Source organism: Gadus chalcogrammus, chromosome 2 (genome assembly GCF_026213295.1).
Source record: "Gadus chalcogrammus isolate NIFS_2021 chromosome 2, NIFS_Gcha_1.0, whole genome shotgun sequence".
NCBI lineage: Eukaryota > Metazoa > Chordata > Actinopteri > Gadiformes > Gadidae > Gadus > Gadus chalcogrammus.
In genome coordinates, this window is record NC_079413.1 from 662,946 (window position 1) to 685,549 (window position 22,604).

General features: G+C 52.0%; 2 protein-coding genes across 2 annotated transcripts; one reads left to right on the plus strand and one right to left on the minus strand.

Annotated features, from left to right (window-relative positions):
- Window positions 1-97: 97 nt before the first annotated feature.
- Window positions 98-7,136, minus strand: nags (N-acetylglutamate synthase). The gene is made up of 9 exons (XM_056610208.1): window positions 6,985-7,136; window positions 5,707-6,125; window positions 4,485-4,732; window positions 3,851-4,067; window positions 2,869-3,049; window positions 2,269-2,308; window positions 1,449-1,580; window positions 1,074-1,256; window positions 98-590 (listed from the first exon to the last, which is right to left on the minus strand). Exons 2-9 carry the CDS (start codon window positions 6,067-6,069, stop codon window positions 425-427), a joined length of 1,530 nt encoding a protein of 509 aa, XP_056466183.1. The 5' UTR covers window positions 6,070-6,125; window positions 6,985-7,136; the 3' UTR covers window positions 98-424.
- A 94-nt stretch (window positions 7,137-7,230) lies between these two features.
- Window positions 7,231-21,228, plus strand: LOC130403677 (neurabin-2-like). Its single transcript, XM_056608099.1, has 16 exons — window positions 7,231-7,365; window positions 9,847-10,229; window positions 10,632-10,795; window positions 11,762-11,873; window positions 11,931-12,376; window positions 12,476-13,108; window positions 14,822-14,954; window positions 16,150-16,270; window positions 16,465-16,569; window positions 16,737-16,872; window positions 17,561-17,695; window positions 18,127-18,180; window positions 19,361-19,492; window positions 19,746-19,843; window positions 20,307-20,403; window positions 20,881-21,228. Exons 2-16 carry the CDS (start codon window positions 9,944-9,946, stop codon window positions 20,932-20,934), a joined length of 2,706 nt encoding a protein of 901 aa, XP_056464074.1. The 5' UTR covers window positions 7,231-7,365; window positions 9,847-9,943; the 3' UTR covers window positions 20,935-21,228.
- Window positions 21,229-22,604: the final 1,376 nt, after the last annotated feature.

The following is a 22,604-nucleotide window of genomic DNA, read 5'->3' on the forward strand; positions in this document are numbered from 1 at the left end:
CAGGGAGACGGACCCCTTTCTCCCTCTTGTCAAGACTTTCAAAAGCTCATCATGACGTACAGTAGATTTCGATATATAAGACTGCCCACTCGTACAAACCCCTTCTGGATGTGAAGTTACCCAGGATGGCACCGTCACCCACATCCTGCCCCCACCCAACGGACTCACAGCCTAAACCTTCTGGGGTACACGTCCTACTGTCGACCCTTGGTTACCCCTAGCTGGCCTACTGTGTGTGGAACAAAACTCAAGACTGGTGTTTCCTGGTCTTTATTGTGTAATTTCTCCCAGAGCCAGCGCTCTACAGCGTAGAACTCCAGGGTTCCAGAATGTTCCTTCAGCCAATGGGAAGAGTGTAAAGTGTTCCCTCGGCCAATGGGAAGCGTGTCCTAGAGGGTTCCTTCAGCCGGTGGGTGGGGCCAGGTCAGCCGGGGGGCACGGGGGCTCTGGTCCCTGATTGGGCGATGAAGGAGTCGGGGAGGGTCCTGGCGTACTCCACCAGCTCGTAGGAGTCTCTGATGTCCGTCAGCCCCACCCAGAACACCGTCCACTCGCCGCTCACGAAACTCCCGTCACAGTGCTTAAAGTACCTGAGGAGTCAACACCGTCACAGTCAACATGTTTAAAGTACCTGGGGAGTCAACACTGTTACAGTCAGCCCCGTTACAGTTAGCTCCGTTACGCAGCTTGCACACTGCATCCGTCCGTCAACAGACGACGGAAGGCGTGTGACGGATGGGGGAGTGGTATTTACAGACGGAGCCACGATCTGATTGGCTGACGGATCCTTTGCAGCCTGAAAAGTTAGAAATTTCTCAACTTCTGAACGCAAGAGACTGAGCCGACGGAACGGACGGACCCACAATGCATTTCGGGATCGGCCCATGCAAAGTCATTGAGATCCGTCAACGGACGGATGCAGTGGGCAAGGGGTATTACTGTTAGCATGTTTAAAATACAGAAAGTACCTTCAGCCCCGATACAGTAACCTGTCTCTAGTCAGTCTGGGTGTGTGTCTGGCTGCCTGTCTGCCTGCCTGTCTGGCTGCCTGTCGGTCTGTCTGTGTGTCTCACCAGGGGTTGATCCTGTTGCAGGCTCTGGACCTCCAGAAGAGCCGGCCCAGGTCCTGTCTGATGTAGTCCCACAGCAGGTGGCCCGTCCCCTGGCCCTGCAGGCTGCTGCTCACCACAAACTTGTCCAGGTAGGGCGTGGCGCTGGCCACCTGCTCCTTGGTGACCACGGCAACCGCGCTGTAGCTGGACAGAGGACACACGCACCGTCAGGTGCCGGAGGGGACCTGCAGGGTCAACCTCCTGAGGTTCTCGATTGGCAGAGAGCAGAGCTGTGTGTGTGTGTGTCTGTGTGTGTGTGTGTGTGTGTGTGTGTGTGTGTGTGTGTGTGTGTGTGTGTGTGTGTGTGTGTGTGTGTGTGTGTGTGTGTGCGCTGACCCCTCTGACAGGTAGATGGAGTGCAGCCGTGACTCCAGCTTCTCCAGGTAGCTCTCGCTCAGCGTCCGCTCGAACGACGAGTTGATGAGAGCCAGCAGGCGCGTGGTGTCCACCTGCTGCAGGGACGAGTACCTACACACAGACACACACATTACCACACACTGACACACTCAATACTACACACAGACACACACTGACACACACATCACCACCTGCTGCAGGGACGAGTACCTACACACAGACACACACATTACCACACACTGACACACTCAATACTACCCACAGACACACACTGACACACACATTACCACCTGCTGCAGGGACGAGTACCTACACAAACACATAACATAACATAAACATTGCACACACAGACACACACATTACCCAAAACAGACTCACGCATTATTACACACAGACACACACTGACACACACATCACCACCTGCTGCAGGGACGAGTACCTACACACAGACACACACATTACCACACACTGACACACTCAATACTACCCACAGACACACACTGACACACACATTACCACCTGCTGCAGGGACGAGTACCTACACAAACACATAACATAACATAAACATTGCACACACAGACACACACATTACCCAAAACAGACTCACGCATTATTACACACAGACACACACTGACACACACATTACCACCTGCTTCAGGGACGAGTACCTACACATAGACACACACATAACATACACATTACACACACAGACATACACATTACACACACATTACTACACACACATTAGACAGTAACATTATTTCCACTGAAAGGTGTTCTGCATGAGAACGCTCCTCACCTGTGTATGGGGTCTGCGTTCTTAAAGAGGGTTCCAGAACCTAGTAGATAGAGAGACACACACACACACACACACACACACACACACACACACACACACACACACACACACACACACACACACACACACACACACACACACACACACACACACACACAAGGTTTACCTAATGTTATCCGCTATGGTGGGAAAACATCCTCCAGATTAATGGTCCCCTTTTTGTGAATAGTGTGTTTTTGTGTAACTGTGTGTGTGTATGTGTGCGTATGTGTGTGTGTGTGTGTGTGTGTGCGCGTATGTGTAGTGTGTGTTTGTGTGTGTGGGTACCTCTGTGTATTGTGTGTGTGTGTACCTCCGTGTATAGTGTGTGTGTGTGTGTGTGTGTGTGTGTGTGTGTGTGTGTGTGTGTGTGTGTGTGTGTGTGTGTGTGTGTGTGTGTGTGTGTTTGTGTACCCCTGTGTATAGTGTGTGTGTGTGTGTGTGTGTGTGTGTGTGTGTGTGTGTGTACCTCTGTGTATAGTGTGTGTGTGTGTGTGTGTGTGTGTGTGTGTGTGTGTGTGTATGTGTACCTCTGTGTATAGTTTGTGTGTGTGTGTGTACCCCGGTTGCTGAACAGCTCCGTCAGCAGGGTGCAGGCGGAGGTGATGACGGCGGTGGAGTCTCTGGGCAGCTGGTTGAGCAGCCGGGCGATGGTCTCCACCCGCCGCTGTTCCTCCGGCTGCAGCCAGGGGGCGCCCAGCAGCCCGGGCAGGTCCGCCGGGACCGAGACGGAGCCCAGCACCTGGGGGCAGGCCTACGTTAACCAGCCTGTTCCTGATTGGACGGAGCCCAGCACCTGGGGGCCACGCCCACTTCACCTTAGGTGGGCGTGGTTTGGTAGGTCTCGTGCCCCTAGGATTAGTGTGTCTGTTTGTTACCTTTGTGTTGTGATATTAACGTACCTTAACTACAAACACAATCTGAGCGCAAAACCCCCAGCAGGTACTTTAGATTCTATCCTCGGAAATGATAACCCCCCCGCATTTAAACACGTCCTCAAGAAAACCCTGAAACCCTCCAAGGACTCCACTCCGGGTCTTACTGCCCTCCTCCTACCTTCAGACCCCCCGGGCCCCGGCAGAATGGACCCTCATTCAGGAGTATGGACTAGGGAAGACTTGAACCTTGTTCCTATCACTGGTATATAAACCAGGTTTATACACTAGTTATATAAACCTTGTTCCTATCACTGGTATATAAACCAGGTTTATACACTAGTTATATAAACCTTGTTCCTATCACTGGTATATAAACCAGGTTTATACACTAGTTATATAAACCTTGTTCCTATCACTGGTATATAAACCAGGTTTATACACTAGTTATATAAACCTTGTTCCTATCACTGGCATATAAACCAGGTTTATACACTAGTTATATAAACCTTGTTCCTATAACTGGTGTATAAACCAAGTTTATACACCAGTTATATAAACCTTGTTTCAGTTATGGGGTTAGTTAACCCTCAGATCCTGGTTATATGACCCCGGTTCCTACACTAGTGGTATAAAGCGGTTCCTGTCCCCGTGCCGTCGCCCCCTACCTGTCCCTGGTGGTTCCGCAGCCCCCCCTCCCGGGTCAGGAACATGACCTTGTGGGGCTGCAGTGTTCTGCAGATGGCCGCCGTCACCTCTCCGGCGTCCAGCGGCACCGAGCTCCCGCCCTGGTCGCGGCCCACGGGGCAGACCAGCGGCACCGCCCCGCAGTCCAGACTCCACTGGAGCAGGGAGGCGTCCACTGCCACCACCGGGGGGGCCGCACTGGGGGGGGGGGGGCGATGGGTCATCATCAGGGTTATCACTTCTTTGTTGACATTGTGACAGTGTGTACCCGGAGGGGGGGGGGGGGGGGGGGGGGGGGGTCCTGTGTGTGTGTGTACCTGTGTGTGTGTGTGTGTACCTGTGGGGGGGCTCCTGTGTGTGTGTGTGTGTGTGTGTGTGTGTGTGTGTGTGTGTGTGTGTGTGTGTACCTGTGTGTGTGTGTGTACCTATGGGGGGGCTCCTGTGTGTGTGTGTGTGTGTGTGTGTGTGTGTGTGTGTGTGTGTGTGTGTGTGTACCTGTGTGTGTGTGTGTGTGTACCTGTGTGTGTGTGTGTGTGTGTGTGTGTGTGTGTACCTGTGTGTGTGTGTGTGTGTGTACCTGTGTGTGTGTACCTGTGTGTGTGTGTGTGTGTGTACCTGTGGGGGGGCTCCTGCAGGCTCAGCATGGCCTCGGCGGAGAAGAAGGGCAGCACGGTGGCCGAGTGCTGCTGCAGCACCTCCGTCAGCAGCTTGCAGTCCTCCACCAGCTGCCGGCGCTGCTCCGCCGGCGCTCCACCCGCCAGCCCCATCACCACCACCGGCTTCATGTCCATCCGCTGCAGGAAGGAGAGCCCGAAGGCCAGCTTGTGGACCAGGTCCCGGCTCTCGAAGACCGAGTGGTCCAGCTGGGGGGGGGAGAGAGAGAGAGAGAGAGAGAGAGAGAGAGAGAGAGAGAGAGAGCAAGAGCGAGAGAGAGAGAGAGAGAGAGAGGGGGGAGAGAGAGGGGGAGAGAGAGAGAGAGAGAGAGAGGGAGAGAAAGAGAGTAAGAGGGAGAGAAAGAGAGTAAGAGGGAGAGATAGAGAGAGAGAGAGAGAGAGAGAGGGAGAGAGAGAGAGGGAGGGGAGAGAGAGAGAGAGAGAGAGACAGAGAGAGACAGAGAGAGAGACAAAGAAAGAGGAGAAGTAAAGAGAGAGAGAGGTAGAGAGAGAATTTTAACATGAATGAGTCTTATAAATAATGCAAGACTGGCAATCGAGTCCCGCCCTCAATGTGCCAAATATGGAGTGTTCCCTCTGCCGTCCTGATGGATGACGTCACAACGCTCCATATTCAGCGGAACCGGCAGCTGGTGTTACGCACGTGGAGCCCCTACCTCTGTATAATACAACTCACAACACAGTGTAACACACTACAAGACACAGTACACTACGTAACACACTACAACTATGGTAATTACGGTAATGTGTTCATGTCAGCCTTTTTTGTGAGGGGACGAGTAGCGACGCGTTTATTGTTTAATTAATAGTTTACTCGATATAACTAAGAGGGGCTCTGTTATGGGCTATAGTGACAAAGAAATGTCAAACGTTACACTTTTATAGTGAAATTAGGAGTACGGAAAAAAGGACAAGGGAAAATAAGGGGGTGAATATGATGAAGAGCGCAGCATGAAGTCCTGCGCGAGATCAGTTTCTTTTGTGTTTGCTTTGAATTAATAGATGATAATAATTGTCCATTCAACATCTCTTCATAATCACATGTTATAACTTATAGCGATATAATAAATGCAACTGATTTTTTCTTCTTTTCGGTCGTTAATATCGGCTCCGTACAGGCTGTAGTTTTGCATTTCAATAAAACCCAAACTTTCTGAATTCACCTCCAGGACCGCAAACGCAGGAGCGTGCGCCGCGGAGGCTCTCTGGAACTGGGTGAGCCAGTAACGCGCCTCACGCGGGTCCCCGCCGATCTCGTTCAGGAACGCCTTTACATCCCGGTAGATCAGGGTCCGGTGGGACCGCAAATGGCGGTCCTGGGTCGTCAGCGGGCCGGTGGCGTCCTCCTGCAGCTGGGCCCAAGCCACGGTCTTGCTCCCTTCGCCTGCGGCGTTGGAGCTCACTAGGCGCCGCGGCGGTCTGAACATCCTCCTCTGGGGAGCTGGGGAGGAGGCGGGCTGGGACCAGTACCGACCCGCCAGAACCACGGCTCGGCGGCCGGTGCTGCTGCTGTTCACTGTTGACATGTTCCTAATGTTCGACCGAGCCCCGCTACACCGACCTGCTCCGACAGGCACCGGGACTAGAGGGGCAGTCCATCAGGTTTAGGAGCTGCAGGCTGCAGCGTCGGCATTCCTCTCGAGTTTCAGCCTATTGGGGAGGGGCCCACTGGAACTACCACTACCACTACTAGTAGTAGTAAGTATTACTAGTCCTGGTCCTAGTCCTAGTACTACTTGGACTACTACTGGGCCCCTCCCCGCTCATACTTCTAGTAGTACTAGTAATAGTATTAGTAGTGTTGAGAACACTGTAGTAGCCTAGTAAATTAGTAGTATACTTCATTATTTATTAATCAAAGAGGAGAAATATGGATCTAACAGCAGAAAGGACAGCAGTAGAGGGAGAATATTATATATGACATGATACATTATGTTGTACAGATAATATTATATTTATATTATATGATTTATTATGTTATATTTATATATGGCCTATATAATATTATATATTATATTTATATTTATTATTTCTTATATATTATATTCCCATCAGAAATATACCTGTTTATTTATTTTGTATTTGGTTTTGCATTGAGATGCATCGTCAACCATGCAGCTATCAAACAAGCTAAAGCAATCGCTAGGCTAGCTAGCTAAGATAGTTAGCTAGGCTAGTTAGTAGCCTTGGCTGCTATAATTAACCGTGCGTCCAGTTCTAAATGTTCTGCATATTAAGATGAAGTTAATCAAACGTTATATGGAACTCTTTGTTCCTATAGGACAATGAACAGGGAATGAAACGCCGGGATGCTAAATTATTTAAAATAATGTATTACATTATTATAAGATGATCTTGATGATCATCAATAATGTAGTTCTGGGTTGTATATAGTCTCTGGTAGAAGCACTGGTTTAAATGAAATATGAAGTAGGCCTAACCTGATCAGATCATCTCCTTTAGGTCCGTCTCGTTCCTCGGTTCTTGTTGAACACAATGCGAGGTTATTCTTTTATTATGTTTCTCTTATCGATTTATCCGGGCCATTTTTGCGGTTTATTAATCAGATACATATATTGTGTATTGTGTAGCTATTGACAGCCCACGTGCCGGTGATGACAGAAATAGAGGAGGGATGGAGAGGAGGTGGAGGAGGAGCAGGAGGAGGAGGAGGAGGAGACACACACACACACACACACACACACACAGCAGTGTGTTCGCTAGCGGCAGGGTGAAACGGGAAGGGCGGAGTTACAGACACAATGGCAGCAGTGAGCGGATTGTAACGCAGTGAAAACCCGACGACATCGACTGGAGATCCGGTAGGTTGTGCCGGGACGGGGCGGCGGACCGGTGCGGTATATTCTATATATATGATATATATTCGATGTGTCGGTGGCTGTCGGTCCTGAACAAGGAGGGATGCAGGAAGGAAGCGGCGGGCAGGCCGTGTCCGCGGGGTCCTAAGCCCCCCTCCCCGCGGGACGGTTCCTCCGGTCCTCCTCATCAGGGTCCTCCGCGCGGACCGACACAGGACGGGTCGCGCGGAGGACCGAGAACGCGGATGTAAAGCGAGTGTGTTTGTTTGTGTGCATTATCCGTTGGAGGTTCTCTGCGGACACATGACGGTGTGACGGGCCGCGAGCCTCCGGTCTCCCTGTAGGAGGAGAACAGGCCGGCCTTGTGTCTGAGGGTCGGCCTTCACCTCACGAGCTCTCAGACCGGAGCCGCGAGACCGTTCTGCGTGGACAGGCCCGCGGGGACGAGCCGTTAGTGTCGGGAGGGCTCGTTATCGGGGGTCGCCTGTCTGGACCGAGGGTTCGGTACTGCCCCCTGTCGTGCTCTGGGGTCATCGGTCATATCGCACCCCCCGCGAATCAGAAGCGATCAGTGATAACTAATCACTGAGTATTGATGACCGCAGTCGACGTCACGGCCTGTGAGGCGCGTGGTTCGTGTCCCTGCACGTCGCCCCCCGGTCCGGTTTAACGGAGCGTTCCGGTCTTTGTTCTGCTCTCCCCATTCAGCTCTGTTTCATGTTGATTCACGTTGTCGTCGGGATGATGTCTGTGGGCGGACTGCGAGCTGCTCCGAGAGTCGCTATCACGACAGGAATGAAAGTCAATCAATAATAACGTAACCACGACACAAACCTGTAGCCCTGCGGTGTTTGACGGCTACAGCGCCCAGCTCACGCCAGGGGGAGGGGCCTGTGTCACAACAGAGGGGCGTGGCCTGTGGCAATAAACAGGAAGTGGTGTTCACCAGGGCGCGAAGATGGAAGCGAAAACAGGAAGTCAGAAAAAAGGCTTACTGCAGCATGTCAAAACCGTGTGTGTGTGTGTGTGTGTGTGTGTGTCCCCGCTGTCAGGCAGTAGCAGACTGAGTCAAGGCTTATTGATTCTGTAGTATGGTCCAGCTGTAGGAGAGCAGAAGAGATTTAGAAAATAGACGACCAAGTTTTCCCTCGCTCCCTCCCTCTCCTCCACGGTGTCACGGTGTCTCCTCACGGGGGCATTTAGTGCAACTATGATTGACAAGAAAGCGGGATTCTGTGAATGCCGGAGGAGATGCCCTGATTGTTCAGAGACGCCCTGATTGGTCAGAGACACCCTAATTGGTCCGAGAAGCCCTGATTGACCAGATATGCTCTGATTGGTCAGAGACGCCCTGATTGGTCAGAGATGCCCTGATTGGTCAGAGATGCTGATTGGTCCGAGAAGCGAAAGACATACTATCAGTGTTCTTCTCTCACTGGTGGCGGCAAAAGACCCTCAAAGGATAACTCTCACATCTTATCTACAACACCTTTTATAATACTGTCAAAGTGTAATTAGTTTTTTGTGGAATTTCTAAAAAGAACCACAACAAAGGAAATAAATCCTAGCGTTTATTCGATGAAGTGTACAAACTGATTGTGTGTATGGGCCGGTCAGTTAGAGATCGACTCCCTTCGAGACGCCCAGCCAGCCGTTATAGAAGTTTAACGGGCCGGCCCTGTCACCACAGAGACCCCCGGTCTGAGGTGACCCTCCTGGCTGCACTCTGCAGACCCACCTCCCCATCAGCCTCCAGCTTTAATCTGACTGGAGGCATTTCATACGCTTTGCATTTCACCAGGATGAAGCCACGGAATTATGTAAGCAATAATCTTTTCTTCTCCCATTCTCTCTCCTCTCTCCTCCTCTCCCCCCCCCTCTATATCTTCTCCACCTCCTCTTCCCTCCTCCTTCCTATCCTCCCCTCATCTCTCAACTTCTCCTACTCTCCATACTCTCCTTTTCCCTCTTATTCTTCTCCTCCTCACCCTCCCTCTCATTCCAACACTTACCTTCTCCTCTCTACTCCCCCTCATCCTCTTCCCCCCTTTCTCCTCATCTCCTCCCCTTCCCTACTCCTCTCCCTCTTCCACGCCTCTCTCCTCCCTCCTCTCCTATCCTCTCTTCTCCCCTCTCCTTCCTCCCTCTCCTCCTCTTCCCCTCTATTCCTTACCTCTCTCTCCCCCTCTATCTCTCTCCTCTCTCCTCCTCCCTCATCATCCTCTTCCCTATCCTCTCTCTGCCCTCTCCATCTCCTCCTACCCATCTCCTCTCCTCTTCCTCTCCTCCTCTCTCCGTCCTACCATCCTCTCCTCCATTCTCCTCCATATTCCATACTCCTCTCTCCTTCCCTCTCCTCCCATCTCTCCTTACCTCTACCTATCCCCTCTCCTCCTACTCTTCCTCCTCCCCTCACTCCTCTCCCTCCTCTCCTGTCTCCTCCTCCCCTCTCTCCTCTCCTCTCTTATCTCCTCCCCTCTCCAGGAGGTGCCTGTCTGTCCGCGTATCAAGCGTCCCCAGGATGCTCCCGTCCTCCGCCTGCTGACCTGCGTCTCCACCTGGTGCGTTTGATTCCTCCACCATGATGAAGACGGAGCCTCCGTCTGCCAGCGGTGGCGGGAAAGTGTCGGGAGGGGGGAACTCCACCCTCCGCAGCCCCTCCCCCCACCGGAACGCGTACGAGGCGGGGCTGGCGGCGCTGAAGCAGGCGACCGACCACCTCAACAACCCCTCCAGCAAGCCCCTCCCACCCCCTCGGCCCGGCACCCGCGGCCGCCGCTATGGCTCCAACGTCAACCGCATCAAGAGCATGTTCCTCCAGATGGAGAGCACGGCGCCCGGGGAGGAGGGCGGGGCCCGCGGCCTGGGTGAGCACCTCCTCGGCCCCTGTCTCCTCACTCCCTGTCTCCTCAGCCCCTATCTATCTCCTCACCCCTTATCTCCTATCTCCTATTTGCTCACCACTTATATCGCCTATTTCCTTTTCCAGTGTGTAACGTGTGTAACAGTGTGTAGCGTTGTGTAACAGTGTGTAACGGTGTGAAGCAGTGTGTAGCAGTGTAACAGTGTGTAACAGTGTGTAACGGTGTGTTACGGTGTGTTACGGCGGTGGGGGTTCTCAGCAGGGGAGCAGTGTGTAACATTGTGTAGCAGTGTGTACCGTTGTGTAACAGTGTGGAGCGTTGTGTAACAGTGTGTAGCAGTGTGTAGCAGTGTGTAGCAGTGTGTAGCAGTGTGTAACGGTGTGTATCGGTGGTGGGGGGTCTCAGCAGGGGAGCAGGTGAAGCTGTCCCTCCCCCCAGGCCGGCAGGGCCCCCTGCGGCTCCCCGAGCGGCTCCACAGTCTGGAGCCGCGGCCGGGCCGCGCTCCCGCCCCGCCCGGCCCCTCCAAGCTACAGGAGACCCGCAAGATCTTCGAACAGCGCACCCTGCAGGTGAGGAGGAGTACTGCAGTATTGCCTCACGCCAGTATTAATACACAGAGTAGTGCCTAGGGCTGGGCGATATGGACCAAATCTTATATCACGATATGAGTAATTTTATATCACGATATGGATATATATCACGATATGGTATTTTTGAAGTAAATTAAAAAATAAATGGCTTAAAATAACCATACTTCACATTTGATCAGTTTTTTCTTTTATTTTGAACTTGAATTTCCATGCTTACAAAGGAGTAAGTAGCGAACAATCTTTCATTAACTGCAGTGTCATATAGTGCAAACATCTTGTAAACATTGAACTGTTTTTTCAATACAAATAACATCTTTTTTTAAAGGTGTGCTTCACACCTGCCTGGCTGTCAGTCAGTGCAGTGTAACATAAAATAAAAATCACAGCATCACACAAATATTTTAAATACTAATTATACACTTATAAAATAAAGTTATGTGCTCTGCAAATAGCTGGTGGTAAAAATAGAACTGTTTCTTCAATACAAATGAGATTTTTTTTCAAGGTAACAGGTGAGTCTCACACCTGCCTTGCTTCATTCAGTGCAGTGCAACATCATTTTTTTTTTTTCTCTCTCGATATAAACGATATGGCCAAATCTCTCCCGGTAGACACTTTCATATCGTCCACGGTATGATATCGTCATATCGCCCAGCCCTAGTAGTGCCTCATGGGGAATTCATTTAACAGTTCTACTGGTTGACTGGCTACCTTGTTGACTGGTTACCTGGTTGACTGGTTGGATGGTTAACTGGTTACCTGGTTACCTGGTTGACTACTTGACTGGTTGGATGGCTACCTGGTTGACTGGTTACCTGGTTGACTTGTTGGATGGTTAACTGGTTACCCGGTTGACTTGTAGGATGGTTAACTCGCTTGATGGTTGACTGGTTACACGGTTGACTGGTTAGATGGTTACCTGGTTGACTGGTTAATGTTGTGCAGGAGAAGCAGGCGACCAACCGGATCCTCCTGAAGCGGGAGGGCGCGGCCGGGCTGCAGGGCGGCCGTCTGGACGTGGTCGCCCGCTTCGACGGCTCCACTGAGGCTCTGGACCGCCTGGAGCCCGCCCTGGACCCCCCCCCGGGACCTGGCCCCGCCCCCACCGGACCAGGCCCCGCCCCCACGGGACCCAACTCCGCCCCCACGGGACCTAGCCCCGCCCCCACGGGAGCTAGCTCCGCCCCCGACCCCACAGGACCTAGTTCCGCCTCTGCATCCACAATACTTAGCTCCAGCCCCACACCATTGTGCTCTGACCTCGGGCCACTAAGCTCCACCTCTGTCCCAATAAGCCCCACCCACACCCTCTCTAGCGCTGCCGGCCCCCTTCCTAGCTCCGCCCCTGGCCAGCCAGGCTCCGCCCCCCTGGATGTGCCCAGCCCCACCGTCAGCCAGCTCAGCGCCGTGTTCGAGGCCACGGACCCCAGGCCCGCCCCCCCGCCTCCTCCTGCTCCTCCTGCTGCTCCTCACCAGCGCTGCGCCTCCTCCCCCCTGCCCACCCCCCCACAGAAACCCCCCAAACCTCCTGGTCTGGGGGCGGGGCCTCCAGGGAGCAAGGTGAGCTAAGAGCACCTGTCCGTCTGTCTGTCTGTCGGCCCTTTGCTTCTCCCTTTAGCCCGATAACGTCTCTCTCTCTCTCTTCCCCCCCCCCTTCAGCAGGTGAAGTCTTGTCCAGCTCCTCGAGGAGACGAGGAGGTGGAGGGAGGAGCTGTCCGGACGTCTGGACTCGGAGATAAGGAGGCATCTGCTCCTTCAGGGGATCCCCGCTCCTCTACCTCCTCCTCCTCCTCCTCCTCCTCCCCTGACTCCTCCTCCTCCCCTGAGACTCAGCCCCCAGCACCTCCCCGCGAGGCCCGACCCGGGACCGAAGCCAGGGGCTCCAGTACGTCCCCAGCCCCGGGGCCGGGGGCTGGCGGGGGGGGGGAGGTCCAGGCCGACGTCCACGCCTCCCAGGAGAACTCCGGCGCTCCTCCACCCTCCTCCTCCCCCTGGCCCGCCGAGGAGCAGGGGAGAGGGGGAGGGGCAGAGGGGAAGGGAGAGGAGGAGGAGGAGGAGGAGGAGGACTGGAGGAAGGAGGACACGGTGGACATCAGCGCCTACAGCGGCCTGGGGGACGACTCGGGGGGGAGCCAGCTGGACGACGACGACGAGGACGAGGACGAGGACGAAGACGAGGAGGAGGAGGAGTACCACCCCGAGAGCAGCTCCTCAGAGATACCCGGCTTACCCCAGGAGGAGGAGCCACCTCCGGCCAATAGGAAGATCTGCTTCAGCACTGGACCAATTACGGTGGGTGGGCGTGGCTTGATATGTGATGTGATATAGATAGGTACGTGGTGACAACATGTGACCAGACGCGACCTCATGGCTCGAGTTCAGGCCGGTGACCTCTGACCCCGTAGCCTCCTCAGACCGAGCTAGCATTCTCTGGCGTGTCGCTGTGCGTCTGTCGCGTCACCACAGGATTCTGACTCCATTCCTCCATTTCTCAGGCGGTCAGCGTGTCGCAGAAGTCAGGCAGTCAGGCTGGGTCCGAGAACAACATGAACAAAAGAACGAACGCACGACTCCACAAACGTTTTTAGCCACCTCCAAGATTTTACCAAATCCTGCGGAAAAAAACATGAATATGAACACAGCTAATTCAGCCATTTTGATATATATATAATAGGAACCATTAAAATCAACGTAGGCTATTCCACTGGATACGGCACCGGCACGGAACCGTCCCCAAACCGGCACTTCGTTCGCGATACTTGCCTCTTCTATTTTTGAAAGTTGCCGGCTCGCAGCCGGGCCACTTCCGTGCCAATTCCGGTGGAAATTGGCCTTGAGAGGTAGGCGGCATTTATATTGATCTGATGCCCCGTCTCCATGGAGACCAAACTGGTCCTAGCCAGATCAGCATTCAGCGTTCAGACCGCGTTGAGGACAGCACCAGGCGGTCTCCACCCCCTTCAGTAGAAACAAACACTCAAGAGTCTCTGAAGGACCTCGGACCCCCCTCCGTCATCGTGCACCACCCAGAGACAGGGTGGAGCGGACTGAGTTCAGCTAGCTAGTTTGTTCAGCTAATTCAGCCCTTTTGATTTGAGCCTGCTGGTGAGCCTAGCTGACTTGGCAAGCGGGTTAACCTAGCTTGTTTACCTAGCTAGTTGAGCTGGCTTGGTCTGATTTGGCTCGCTGAGTGAGCCTGCTGGTTAGCCTAGCTATTTGCACTAGCTGGTTAGCCTAGCGGTTTGCACTGGCTGGTTTATCTATCCGACTGTTTCAGTGCAGTCTGGCCTTCGATCGGAGGCAGCAGCAGACGAGAGGAAACAGTGTCGCTGACACTGAGAGGGTTTCACCTCCGCGTTCTGCTGACGCACACAGTCACTCTTTCTCTTCCCTCCATCCTCCTGACTCGTGCTCACCCTCGCTCGCTCTCAGTTGATTTTGCAACATGCAGTCACATAACCACACACACACACACACACACACACATCGGACACACTTCCTGTGTGTGTGTGTGTGTGTGTGGGGACATATTCTACTGTTAGAAGTGGCCAACTCTAGATAGAGGTCACAGCTAGGTGCAGCAGACATGTTGTAGAGCACCAACCTGTGGTAGAAATGCTAACAACTCTCTTCCTGTAGGCAATGAGAGAGAGAGACAGTAAGCTCTCTGTTAGCTCCTGCAGAGAGAGAGAGAGAGACAGTTAGCTCTCTGTTAGCTCCTGCAGAGAGAGAGAGAGAGACAGTTAGCTCTCTGTTAGCTCCCCTCCAGAGTGTCGGCATATACACTTACAATATAGGCTTTATGGGTGGGAGGTTTAGCCACAGAGTCTAGTTAGCTTTAAGACAGTATGATGCTGTTCTCTTTATATGCTACAGTGTTATGTAAGCCATTTTGATAACAGCGATGCGGTTATGAACGAGGCACAAGGCACTCACACTGCAGGGATGGAGGTTATATCCCCTGGGTAGGGATCCTGTGTCAGCGTGTGACCTTTGCCCTTGCAGGTGTTCACCACATACTCTAACGAGGACTACGACCGCCGTAACGAGGACGTGGACCCCATGGCCGCCTCGGCCGAGTACGAGCTGGAGAAGAGGGTTGAGAAGCTGGAGCTGTTCCCCGTGGAGCTGGAGAAAGGTACAAACACACCGTAACACAATGTTAGACTGACGCTGTAACACAATGTTACACACGCTGTAACAACACAATGTTACACACACTGTAACACAATGCTACACACGCTGTAACAACACAATGTTGCACAGACTGTAACAACACAATGTTACACACACTGTAAGACAATGCTACACACGCTGTAACAACGAAATGTGTCACACGCTGCAACAAAATAATGTTTTACACACACACTGTAACTTAAAGGAGACATTATGGTGTTTTCCCAAAAAGTAAACATAGTATTTGAGTTCCAGAAAACATGTTTTTGAACGGGTATTTATATAATCTATCTAATATCACGGCAAAAAACGTTGTGTCTTCGGATGATATTATGAATAATAAAGACTGTGTCTGACGTCTCTGGTACTTCCACAAGTAAAGACTCGTAGTGGGGGATATCTCGGCCATGGTTGAGAAGAATTGGGGGGAAGGAACTTTGGCATTGACTCTCTGAAGTCCATGAACCACGACATGGAGAAGAAAAGGATTGTACTCCAGGAGCTGAGCTGCTGGACTGCCTCCGAGCTCCCCGCGCCGGAGCTGCAAGACTGCAGTCCGGCAGCTCCGGCGGTGTGCTCCGGGAGCTGAACTGGCGCCGAAGCTAGGTGGCAGCTCCGGCGGACGAGCAGCTCCGGCTGGGGTACGGAGTACAATCCATTTCTACTCCATGTCTCCTCCTCCCGACTTCCCTTCGGCGGCCGCTCCGGTGGGGTGAGCTCGGCGCCAGAGAAAGGGATTTTACTCCCGGAGCTTAGCTGCAGGGCTAGCGTCGAGTTCCCCCCGCCGGAGCTGCTCGTCCGCTGGTCCACAAAATCGTAGCGATGCTCTGATTGGAGGGGAGTGGGGAAGTGGGAGGTAATATTCAAATGTGCCCCCTTCCTACGTAGGAGGGGTGCCGAAACTGACTCGCTTGTTTGGTAGCTGAAGGCGGGCTGCTTCCAGAAATGCGTTTCTCACTTTCTCACTCATGTACGGACTTATTTCAAGGTTTGCATGCGTGTGGGAGCACCAGAGACCCACAACAACACCCCAAATCCCAGGAAAAGGGCTGTTTTCATAATATGTCCCCTATAATGTTAGACACGCTGTAACAACACAATGTTACTCTGAGTGGCGGTCTCTCTGAGTGTCCCACTAAGCGGCGGTCTCTCTCCAGACGGAGACGGTCTGGGGATCAGCATCATCGGCATGGGGGCCGGCGCCGACATGGGGCTGGAGAAGCTGGGGATCTTCGTGAAGACGGTGACGGACGGCGGTGCGGCCCACCGCGACACCAGGTACGCAGGGGGGCATTCTGGGTAATATTAGCGCACTAAAGATGGCGATTCTGAGAAGGAACTCTAACTGTAGGCCTCTAAAGGAAGAACTTTAACGTGTGTGTGTGTGTGTGTGTGTGTGTGTGTGTGTGTGTGTGTGTGTGTGTGTGTGTGTGTGTGTGTGTGTGTGTGTGTGTGTGTGTGTGTGTGTGTAGGATCCAGGTGAACGACCTCATCGTCGAGGTGGACGGGACCAGTCTGGTCGGCGTCACTCAGAGCTTCGCCGCGTCGGTCCTCAGAAACACCAGCGGAACCGTGAGGTACACACACACACACACACACACACACACACACACGCGCAATCAAGGTTAAGTCCTTTCCAGCTCAAACCTTGACCCCATGAGCATCTCAGGACCGTTGAGCCCTGGTCTGTGATTGGCCGGATGTGTTGGTGCAGGTTTCTGATTGGCCAGATGTGTTGGTGCAGGTTTGTGATTGGTCGAGAGAAGCCCGGGGAGCAGAGTGAGGTGGCTCAGCTGATCCAACAGACCCTGGAACAGGAGAGGTGGCAGAAGGACCTGATGGAGCAGAGATACAGCCAGTACCTGGAGGAGGACCAGGAGGTAGGAACCTCTAGATCTATAGATCTATAGAGAGACAGGAGGTAGGAGTCATCTAGATCTATAGAGAGCCAGGAGGTAGGGCTCATCTAGATCTATAGATCTATAGAGAGACAGGAGGTAGGGCTCATCTAGATCTATAGATCTATAGAGAGACAGGAGGCAGGAGTCATCTAGATCTTTAGATCTATAGAGAGACAGGAGGTAGGAGTCATCTAGATCTATAGAGAGACAGGAGGTAGGACTCATCTAGATCTATAGATCTATAGAGAGACAGGAGGTAGGACACATCTAGATCTATAGATCTATAGAGAGACAGGAGGTAGGACACATCTAGATCTATAGATCTATAGAGAGACAGGAGGTAGGGCTCATCTAGATCTATAGATCTATAGAGAGACAGGAGGTAGGAGTCATCTAGATCTATAGAGATACAGGAGGTAGGACTCATCTAGATCTATAGATCTATAGAGAGACAGGAGGTAGGGATCATCTAGATCTATAGATCTATAGAGAGACAGGAGGTAGGGCTCATCTAGATCTATAGATCTATAGAGAGCCAGGAGGTAGGAGACTATAGAGATATACACATATGCGTGTGTTAATATTGTTTGTATGTGTATAGCGTGTGTGTTGTGACTGCGTGTATGTGTGTCTGTGTAACGTGTGTGTTGTCACGGTGTGTGTGCAGACGGGGGAGTACGTGACGGACGAGGAGGAGATGCTGAGCCCCGTGTTCCCCAACTGTGTGGAGGACCAGAGCTCCCCATTGCCCGCAGACCCCGCCGACCTGGACCCCGACCGGCTGGCCCTTAAGTACAAGGAGGTCTGTCTGCCTGCCTGTCTGTCTGCCTGTCTGTCTGCCTGTTTCATGGTCCATCATAACATGTCCCTCTCTATAACATGTCTCTCTGTCTCTTTAACATGTCTGTCTCTGTCTCTTTAACATGTCCCTCTCTATAACATGTCTGTCTCTGTCTCTATAACATGTCTCTCTCTATAACATGTCTGTCTCAATAACATGTCTGTCTCTGTCTCTATAACATGTCTCTCTCTATAACATGTCTGTCTCTATAACATGTCTGTCTCTGTCTCTGTAACATGTCTCTCTGTAACATGTCTGTCTGTTTAACATGTCTGTCTATGTCTCTTTAACATGTGATAAACATGCTTCACATGTATTGCTCACATCCCGATGTGTTCACAATATCACCTCATATTAAATACCCGTCTGTCTGTGTACCTGTCTGTCTGCAGCTCCAGATAAAGCACGCGGTCACCCAGGCAGAGCTTCAGCTCCTGAAGAGGAAGGTGAGACGGTGTTAAGGGATGGTTCAGATGAAACAAAGATGTGCGTGTTAGGGATGGGCACGAGTAGTAAATTCCAAACTCGAGTGATCGAAGGAATTCCTCGACGATCAATTGAGTACTCCTTTATCTATTATCTATTTTTAGAATGCAATGCATTCTGCGGCAGGAATAGGCCTAATGATGAACGGCGATATTACCAACCGAACATGTAATGCTTATTCTCAATCATAACAGTCAGAGTATTCATTATTTATTTTTGCAAACGTTCAAAACACATTTTCCTTACAAAAACAAATAAATATGCGTCTCACAATTTAAATCACGTCGAACAAAGGCCTGTGACGTTTTTTTTAAAAAAAACTAAACAAGTCGCCTAAACATTGCAAATTATTTAAAGTTGCAAATAAAACGGTGAACTAAAAAAATACAATTTAAAGAAATATACGGGGCCTAATTAATTCACCAAGCAATTAAGGCAATATTAACTATGGCTCTAGTTCTACTTTACACATTTAGAAAAATACAACCTAGAAACCTAGATATAATTATTATCCGAAAACCAAAATCAATTCTTGGTGAGAAAAATCAGCAAATCGACGTGTTGTTCACTATCTGTCCCGCGGCGGAGAACATTCGCTCCGCTGGCACGGAGGTGGCGGGGATGAGCAGGTGCTGCTTTGCCAGAACGCTCCGTTGTTTGTATCGATCCCCGTTTGACTCCCACCACTCCGTGGGGTTTTGCTCCACGGCCGGGATTACAGCTGCGTCTTGCGGCGGTGAAAATAGCCGTCACACTTGGTTGCTGCGGGTCTGCTTTCCCGAACTCGCCGTTGTGTTTCAGGAGCGTACGTTGCCGCATAGTACTTGTAGTACTCTGGTAGCTCAATGTCGCTTGGCATATTTTACATTTCACCTTATGATCTCCTATTTCTGTAAAATATTTCTATACTTCGCTGCGCTTGGCTCTAACCTCCATCTCTTAACTATTTCAATGGTGGCGTTGTACCCACGGCACGGCACGCGCCACAGAAAATGTATACATTTGATTCAGATTAAACTCATTTGTAACGAGGAGTACTTAAGTAATCGATTCCTCACGCCCATCCCTAGTGCGTGTATATGTAAAGCCATTATTATGATTATTATGATGTTGGTTTAACACCGATGGCCCCGCCCCCAGCTGTCCCACGCCGAGCAGGAGCGCCAGCGGTGGCGGTCTGAGCGCGCTCAGCTGGAGCAGAACATCAGAGACAACAAGGACCGCATGGAGAAGCTGGAGGGCTACTGGATGGAGGCCCAGAGCCTCTGCCAGGTACCTGTCTGCCTGACCACCTGTCTGCCTGACCACCTGTCTGTCTGACCACCTGTCTGTCTGACTACTTGTCTACCTGGCAACCAGTCTGTCTGACAACCTGTCTGTCTGACGACCTGTCTGTCTGTCTGTCCGCCTGTCTGTCTGACTACCTGTCTGCCTGACTACCTGTCTGTCTGACCCCTGTCTGTCTGACTACCTGTCTGTCTGACTACCTGTCTGTCTGACTACCTGTCTGCCTGTCTGTGTGCAGGCGGTGGATGAGCACCTGAAGGAGACGCAGTCCCAGTATCAGACGCTGGAGAGGAAATACAGCAAAGCCAAGAGACTGATCAGAGAATACCAGCAGAGGTACAGACTGACCCCATAGACCAGTATAACCAGTACTCAATAACCAGTATAACCAGTCCTCATAAACCATTGCAACCAGTCCCCATAAACCAGTATAACCAGTCCTCATAAACCATTACAACAAGACCCCATATACCAGTATAACCAGTGCTCATAAACATTATAACCAGTCCTCGTAAACCATTACAACCAGTCCCCTTAAACCAGTATAACCAGTCCTCATAAACCATTATAATGTGTGTGTGTGTGTGTGTTTGTGTGTGTGTGTGTGTGCATGCGTTAATGTGTGTGTGTGTGTGTGGTGTGTGGTGTGGTGTGTGTGTGTGTGTGTGTGTTGTTGGTGTGTGTGTGTGTTGTGTGTGGTGTGCATGCGTTAATGTGTGTGTGGTGTGTGTGTGTGTGTGTGTGCATGCGTTAATGTGTGTGTGTGTGTGTGTGTGTGTGTGTGTGTGTGTGTGTGCAGGCAGACTGAGCACCAGAAGAAGGAGACCGATCAGAGTCAGGCTCAGAAGGAAAACGACGCCTCGCACCGAGAAGAGACCAACCACCTCCAGGACCAGGTACACATTATACTATATACTACTAAATATATAGATATTATACTGTATACAGAGATATTATACTGTATACTAACAAACCAACCACCTCCAGGACCAGGTCAACAGAGCGATATTATACTGTGTGTGTGTGTGTGTGTGTGTGTGTGTGTGTGGGTGTGTGTGTGGGTGTGTGTGTGTGTGTGTGTGTGTGTGTGTGTGTGTGTGTGTGTGTGTGTGTGTGTGTGTGTGTGTTATATAGATATTGTACTAAATATTATTACATTTATATAGTTATTATATATATTTATGTTGTCCGTCTAACACCTTTTGTTCGATGTTTATGCAGTCTTGGTCCCCCTTGAAAGGGAGATCTTAATCTCAACGGGGCTTTCCTGGTTAAGTGTAATTATGGGATGCAAGTAATTATGGGATGCATTATCTCGGCCCAGTCATTATACCGTTGACGGTGTGATTTACATGTGTGTGTATGTGCTTCAGATTTCCGACCTGGAGGCCAAAGTCGACGCTCTGAAGTCCACAGACTCCTCCTAGACCTGCATCACCTCCTGTCAGGAACAGGAAGTACCTTTGGTGGAAATTGAGGGGATTAAAATGACGAATATAAAGAGGAGAGGAAGAAGAGGAGCAGCCGTGACACAAAGAAAGACCCGCTCCCGTTGGCTCCCGTCCTACTCTCACTAACCCTCCTGGAATGCGAATGGTTGCCTTACCCAGAATCCCCCCCAGAGTCGTGTGTCTGCCCCCCTGAGGAGACGGCTCCCAGGCTGCTGGACCCCCTGTCTGGACCGTCTCCTCTCCTCCACCTCCTCTGTCATGCTCCTCCACCTCCCCCCTCCCCCCACCCCCCCCCCCCCCCCCCCCCCCCCCCCCCACCCCCCCCCCCCCCCCCCCCCCCCCCCCCCCCCCCCCCCCCCCCCCCCCCCCCCCCCCCCCCCCCCCCCCCCCCCCCCCCCCCCCCCCCCCCCCCCCCCCCCCCCCCCCCCCCCCCCCCCCCTCCTCCACCACGAGTGTATTCAGTGCTTGACAGCCAGTGCTTGACAGGAGGCTCCCCCTACACCCCCCCCCGCCCCCCTCCAAGGGGACGACCAGGGCTGAGGGGCAAATGTCCGCCCGTCCGTCCGTCCCCCCTGAGGGGTGAGTGAAGGTCTGGACCCTGAAGAGACAGACTGACCTGGTGCCCCCCCGTCCCCGTCCCCCGAGGCCGTCCCCCCCCAGTGGGACTACCCCCCTGCCTGCTATCTCACCTGATTGTTACAAACATCTTTATTTAAAGTGTTGCCAGGCGACGCTGAGCGCTGAAAACTTTTTTTATCTGTCCGGCTGCCGAGCGACGGAGGAGGGAGGAGCCTGCGTCGCGCCGGCGCATTAGCATGCGCTACGACGCGACTCTCGGACGCGCGTTCACGACGAGCATCCCAGCTTTTATATCGCTCTCCAACGTCCTCAGGTTAGCTAGAAGACAGTGAGCTGTGCTAATTGTTATTCTTGTGCTAATTGTAATTGCTATTGCTAACCGATGTTGGCACGCGAACCAGCGTTCGCCTCAGTATTCCGAACTTAACGCCACGTTCCGCTCCGACCCCCTGAGTTTAAAAGGTCTACGTGCAGCAGTACCCAGAATGCAACATTACCGGAAATGCATCTTCACCTCTTTGTACCACAGCCGACCCGGACCAGAAACTAGACTAGTGACCAGAAGGACCAGAGAACGACTCGTCTGTAACGACAGGCGGTCTCCCTGGCGGACGGCAGTATTAGCGGACCACCGGTCTGTGTGTTGATGATGAGTGTTTTCTTTTTGGGAGGGGGGGGTTGGATTGAAACATGTCTGTTTTCCTCCGAGTTGTTTTGGCTCTGTGTTTTAGGGGGGTGGGGGACCTTATCTTATCTTATCTTATGTTCCTCCCTGATCAAACCCTCATTGTCTGCCAGCATCCACTAATAAACATGATCAACAACCGGAAACATGCCCTCCTGTGCTGGTGGTTTCTTTCAGGGACGTCAAGTCAACAGAAGTTTTAGCAATTACCTTATTATGCATAATTGCTACGTCATAGACTCACGTGTGCAGTTGTAACAACATCGCAGCGTTTCGTAATTAATTAACATTACAGACCGTTCCACGCACGATCACATGACCACTCCTTGACCACGCCCCTTCCTGGGTCTACTAAACGGAAGGCAACCTAGTCCTAGACCAA

What these genes read in the sequence shown, in the direction of transcription:
- nags (XM_056610208.1), bottom strand. Translation starts at nt 6,069, where the DNA reads ATGTCAACAGTGAACAGCAGCAGCACCGGCCGCCGAGCCGTGGTTCTG. An exon ending in CTGCAGGAGCCCCCCCACAG is followed by an intron (nt 4,068 to 4,484) that starts GTACACACACAC and finishes CCCCCCCCCCAG; the next exon opens with TGCGGCCCCCCCGGTGGTGG. An exon ending in TGCGGAACCACCAGGGACAG is followed by an intron (nt 3,050 to 3,850) that starts GTAGGGGGCGAC and finishes GCCTGCCCCCAG; the next exon opens with GTGCTGGGCTCCGTCTCGGT.
- LOC130403677 (XM_056608099.1), top strand. Translation starts at nt 9,944, where the DNA reads ATGATGAAGACGGAGCCTCCGTCTGCCAGCGGTGGCGGGAAAGTGTCG. An exon ending in TCGAACAGCGCACCCTGCAG is followed by an intron (nt 10,796 to 11,761) that starts GTGAGGAGGAGT and finishes AATGTTGTGCAG; the next exon opens with GAGAAGCAGGCGACCAACCG. An exon ending in CCAACCACCTCCAGGACCAG is followed by an intron (nt 20,404 to 20,880) that starts GTACACATTATA and finishes TATGTGCTTCAG; the next exon opens with ATTTCCGACCTGGAGGCCAA.